Here is a 6,224-nt window from a genome sequence, read left to right on the forward strand (position 1 = left end):
TTTAACTCTTTTACCGAATATAAGACATTCAATTAATACTGATTTGTTCTACGTTATTTATTTATTATTAAATTAATTTTGAATATTATGCGGACAAACTCGTGAGTACAGCATTTATCAAATAAACAAGATGATTATATTTAATAGTGAATGAAACCACATCCCTAATTTTGTGATAAATATTATCAGAAACCTTAAAGTGCAAATGGCAAAGGCCAAACTTTTCAGTAGTTTAAGATAAAATGACATCATTTTATGAATACCATTATTACTAACCGTACTTGATGCTGGTAATTTAGCAAAATAAATATATATAAATATATGTATATAGAAGCACCATAGGTGGCCTAATGGTATACTGTTCTATAATATCTTTAAATTATGTGTAAACCTAGCTAAAAACTATAAGGGTGAACTATATACGAGAAGATAGTTTGTATAAGAATATTTCAAGTTGCTCAACGAGCTATGGAGAGGGTTATGGTTTGAAATTCACTGTGTGATGGTTTCCAAAACGTGAAAATCCGTAGAAAAATTCAAGTCACTGATATAGCCCGGAGAATCTGCAACCTAAAGTGGCAATGGACCGGCGGACGTGGCGATAACCGATGAGCAACAAAGGGCTGCAAGTAGCGATTCCGTGCAACTAAAAGTAGTATGGAGCAACCTCCTACATAATAGAATGACGTCCTCAAGAGTAATTCAGGGACTTGCTGGATGCAAATGACTCAGATTCATACTTTTTGGTGTAATATGAGGGACACCTATATTCATTTTCTTCTTCTTCTTTCTACCCGTATTCCAATTATTATATGTGGTTGGCGTAATATGTTTTTTATCCATATTACAAAAATTACCTATATTCAATAGTAAACAATAGACAGGTTGTAATTATGATAAAAATAATAAAAAAAAAAGTAGTTTTGTTTTAAATTATTGTACACCAGTTGTCTCGCAGCTTTTTGCGAGTACATCAGTATGTAAAATATTATTAAATACTCTTTGTTAAGCTACCTGCCTATTAAAATAGATTTTATATATTCATATTAGTTTATGAAGCTCACACGTTGCTAAGATAGACTGTTATTTATGTTGTTTTCTGTCAAAGATTAAAAAAGTACAAAAGCATATAAATAAATAAAATATATGTTGACTGTTCCGAGTTATCTATATTAGATGATTATCCTATATCCAATTAGCTATCTTTTAGCACTACCCGTGTACCAAATTTTATTTAAAATTGTCCAGTCAGTTAAGTACAATTGAGTGATAGTTTATAATATGTAACTAGTATGGATAGTAAATGGTAAAACAGGTACAATAGATACTTTTGCAAAGAGACTGGAGCTTAATTATAAAAAAATGGATTCGGAATATATTTGGGCAAACATGATAATAAAGACAGCAATAAATTGCTCGTGTGTCGGAACTTAAGAGACCACACATTGAATTTATCCCTTCGTGGCGACACTGTACTTCTTAACATTTATTATAATATTAATATTATGTCATTATGTATTCCCAAGAAGTAATGTAGTGAAAACCAACAAAATTAATAAAAATATAATACATTTACAAATTTACATTCCTATTTTTAAAGAACAGTTATTCGTCGTATATTACTCGTAATCGAATTATTAAATATAATCTAATCTTAATCGAATACACATAGGTGCATCACTGTACGTAATTTTTTGCCGTTTGCGTTTCATTTCACGAAGATTTCAACATTACTATATATTTTATTATATGTTGTTATATTTTCTTTATCATACAACACTCTGCAAAAACAGTTAATGTATGAATAGATTTATTTTTTAAGGGTTAATAAATAATAATGATGTAGGTAGTTAAAAAGGTATCTAATTTTTTACAACCGAAAATAGGAGGGTATATCGAAAATAAAGACAGCATTTTAAAAATTGTAGGTAATATGAAAATGAAGGTTTATAAATTTAATTGCGTCCGTAAAATATTTTTTCTAACACTGTAATTCCTAACAATGTATTTCTTAATAAAATATCCAATGTTATTAAATGATGTAGTAATTGTGGTACGAAACGTACGCAAATATGGCGAAGTTATTCATTCTTGTCATTTTACTCTAATGCTCGTTTTGTGGTGATAAAACTGTAATTATATTATTTAAAAATGTCTGACACTGGACTACGTATGAATTTTGCTGCTTTAAAGAGGGCAGATCCATACGCCAGAGAAATAATTGACAGTGCTACCCACGTTGCACTTTATACATTCGAAGAAAATGAATGGGAGAAAACCAATATCGAGGGTGCTTTGTTTGTGTACAGTAGAAATGGAGAACCATATCACAGCTTAGTGATTATGAATAGATTGAGTACGAATAATCTTATTGAACCTGTGTCTAAGGGAATAGAATTGCAATTGAAAGAGCCGTTTCTGTTATATAGAAACGCAAAGTGTCGAATTTACGGCATATGGTTTTACGATAAAGAAGAGTGTGTCCGAGTTGCTACTAAATTAAATTCACTTGTTAAAGAATCAATGAAACAGCCGCCTTCCGACAATATGCCTCAAAGCACCGTCTACACTTCATCTACGCAGTCGAACGCGCCCGTTGATATTTTTAGCATGTTGAGCAAGGCCCAAGATGACTTCAATTCTAACAAGGGCATCGTGGCGAGCAAGTGTGAAACGACGCCTTCGCGAGCACCAGACATGACATCGCAAAGTGTCATGGACTTCTTTGCAAAAGCTGGTAGCGGTGCCGCCGCGCAGATGCCGGCTGTATCTTCGCTGCCGTCGCCTGGTATTTTCGGTCCCCGTCCTTCTGATTCGCGGGAGGGTCCACTGTTGCTGCAGAGGCTCATGAGCAATCCCGCGCATTCTGTGGAACATATAGAGAAACAACAACGATCTGTGACACCACAGGAGGCTCAGAGTTCCAATGGAAATATATCATTAGACTCATCCATGCGACAAAACAGTGGTTTTCCAATGAAATCTACCCCTGTTGAGAAGCAAAGGTTACCTCCAATGCAAAAAGGTCAGCTGGAGTCTATTGACTCAAATGGGTCCAATTCATTGGAAATTGACTTGAACATGATGCGTATATCATCACCGAAGCCTACCTCCCCGTTGGCAACATATTTGAATCAATCCCAAGATGTTAGTCACACGGTAAGCTCTTTCAATGGTAGTAAATTTGAGGATGTAGGGATGTATCCGTTAATTAACCCAATTACTTCCCAGCAGAAGCCAGCCCTAATGCCACCTACAATGTTTACGGCTAGTACCGGTAGCGACATCCAGCCCACCCCGGAACCGCTGACTAGGAATCAACTGCTGCAAGCTTTTAACTACTTACTAAAACATGACGCAGACTTTGTGAACAAATTACACGAGGCTTACGTTAAATCCTTCTCAGAAAAGGCTTACTCAGTGTCATAAATTTCTTTTTGGACGAGTTGCTGTTGTTGCAGTCACTATCTATGTACAGTTGTATTAAAGTATAAATCTACTAAAATGTTGTGTAGACCCTATAGTTTTGTAATACCCAGTTGTTTGAACAGAGTATTTTTAAATAAGTTTTAAACCTTTGACTGTGTTTAATCTGTATACAGAAAGAATTTTAGTGATTATCCATTAGTGGACTGTTAATGAGTATTTTACGATTCCTTGAGCAGTTGTTTGTGATATTACTATTGGCTACAGCTTAAGGCTCAAACTTGAAATCTGATTTCCTTCTAAGGACTTGTTTCTTTATTAAGTTTTAGTTTTATTACACATGAAGTTCATTGCAACATAATTTAATGTATTAAACGTGATTTAAATTACATTTTCTTTTAAATAACTGTATCTCATAGAGATATAGACAATGCTTCGTAGATGTAAAAATATTATTTATATGCAATGAACTTTAGTATATAATGGACATTTATCAAAACAGTTTGTAATATTATAAGGACTGCAAATATTTGCTATTTTTTACAAGAACTGTAATTTCTTTTTCATCACACCTTAGTAGTTTATGTACTGATTTTTTAGTTTTATTGTACATTTAAAAGTTTTAATTTGTGTCAAATTTGTCAGTTAGTTTTTGAATATAAGGTTCTTGTTTTTTTTTTTATATATATATATGTATCGACTTGTAATATTTAAATTTTAGTATGTGTATTTGTATTAATCTTATGGATTGAGAACGGCTTTAATATTCATTAGGTAGAAGACACAATCGAATTGTAATGTTTATTCTTTTTCACTTGTAAAATTAAACTTTTACTCTTAAGGGAGAAAATCTTTTCTAAGTTATATTTCTCCTAAGAATAAATTTTCTATAAAGGCATAGTATTACATACACTTTCATAGAAAATGTATGGAAATGTGATCTATGTTTGTAGGGATTTACACAACTTATCAAAAGTATAGATTTATAGATTTCATTTTGAATATTAAAATGACACCTATATTTGGATTCGAAATATTTGAATAAGTTATCTTGGCCTCAAGTATGTATTCATTGGTCGTTAAATTATAAATAAATAATGACAAGGCTAAAATACTATTTATTGTTTCAATATTGGAAAGATGAATATAAATTAAAAAAAATAGGGAGAGCTGATAACAAGAAAATCATTAGGCCTAGAGACACATAAATTTTTAAGTTTGGATATATTTGTAAAGGTAATCTCGAATGCTCCCTGGCGTGATTGTAATCAAATGTAAATTAACATCGAAAATATATCTGGAAATTGCACCTTTTGGACAACTCAATTAAATACATAAAAAATAGTCTCAAATTAAAGGGTTCAATTTATTTCTGTTTTTTTATTTTTACTTTCTTAGAAGGAGGAATTCATAAAATAAAACACTATAAAAAATGTAACATTTGCTAGCAATGGGGCTCTTAAACGCCGTTATTAGCAATGCTTTTCTGCTCGTATGCATAGGTGCCTTGTTTTTTGCTGTTGTTTCAATTTTAAGGATCTGATATGGCAGTGAAATTACAAGGTACTAAGGCCATATTAATCTTAAGAATTGACAATGCACGAGGAACACCATGGGAGTAATTATAGTTTGTATTATTTATAAAACTGTCCATGTTTATAGGTGAAGGTTACTTCCCATAAAGTGGATCAAAGACTAAACCAGAGGGAGTAAGTCATTTACTCGGTTATTTCTGTCCTATTCGTGTTTCTACCGTGAAGCAGTTGGGTTTGCATGCGTATGTTTCGGTTTAAAGGCATATCCCACGGCAATGTAATTACAGGGTACAGAGGCATAACATCTTAGTCTTCAGGAATGGCACGTGAGGGGCGTCATCGGTGACACTGTATACTTTGTCCATGGTACTATTCATGTCTATAGGCGACGGTTACCATTTCCATAAGGCTAAGTGTTTTCTTGCCATTCTTAGTTACATAAAAAAATACAATCTCCTCTTATTGGTAACAGCTTCACTTTCTGTTATGATATTATTATATCAGGCATAAGCTCTTCATTTAAGAGTTTCTTCTTGTCGGTGCAACTAATTCATGCATTTCAGCCAGTCAGCTTTATCCCATGTCCCCATCCATCCTCGTCCTCCCTATACGACATGACATCTGGGGGGGGGGGGGAAGGGATTGTTAGTAATAGGTTCTAATTGACCCATTGCTAGCAAAACAATAGCAATCAGATCGACCTCCCTTGGAAACCGTCGTGGTTTCTTCTAGTGGAATTCGTCACGATGGGCTAACTGACCAGCCTTTTCATTCTCACCCTCACTAGTATTCCACCAACGTATCCCGATAGCATGGCTTACTATTCCATTATCACCCATTACAAAAAATACGACATGACACCTAGTGTTTCCTTTAATTGCCCCTTGCTGAACATAAAAAAAGCTTGGCAGTTAACTTGTTCCCCACCCCGAATTACATAAAAATGGTTATCCTACACTATTTTTGCCGCATTTTCTCATTGTTCTTAATAGTCAGAAGTTAACAGGTTTTTTTTATACAACTTAGAATGGCAAACAAGCTGACGGCCCACCTGATGGAAAGTGGTAACCGTCGCCTATAGACATGAGCAGTACCATGGACATAACAGAGTATATTATTTCGCCCATGATAATCCCCATGCGTTGCCATTTCTGAGGACTCGGGTGTTATTCCTCTGTACTCTGTAAATTCACGCCATATACCACCCTTCAAACCGAAACACAGACAGAGGTACCCAAGCAAACGACTTTTGTATCAAGTCTC

General features: G+C 33.9%; 1 protein-coding gene across 2 annotated transcripts; it reads left to right on the forward strand.

Moving 5' to 3' along the window:
- The first annotated feature begins 1,916 nt into the window (after positions 1-1,916).
- On the forward strand, positions 1,917-4,795 carry LOC113519935 (mRNA-decapping enzyme 1B). Of its 2 annotated transcripts, none has more exons than XM_031910222.2 (2): positions 1,917-3,159; positions 3,232-4,795. In XM_031910222.2, the coding sequence occupies exons 1-2, from the start codon at positions 2,152-2,154 to the stop codon at positions 3,427-3,429; spliced, it is 1,206 nt and encodes a 401-aa protein (XP_031766082.2). In that variant the 5' UTR covers positions 1,917-2,151; the 3' UTR covers positions 3,430-4,795. The 2 variants fall into 2 exon arrangements, with proteins under 2 accessions (XP_031766082.2, XP_026760968.2); XM_026905167.3 differs by having other exon boundaries at positions 1,920-3,159; positions 3,235-4,795.
- The last annotated feature ends 1,429 nt before the right edge of the window (positions 4,796-6,224 follow it).

Source organism: Galleria mellonella, unplaced genomic scaffold (genome assembly GCF_026898425.1).
Source record: "Galleria mellonella isolate WM207_F2 unplaced genomic scaffold, CSIRO_AGI_GalMel_v1 utg89, whole genome shotgun sequence".
Taxonomy (NCBI): domain Eukaryota; kingdom Metazoa; phylum Arthropoda; class Insecta; order Lepidoptera; family Pyralidae; genus Galleria; species Galleria mellonella.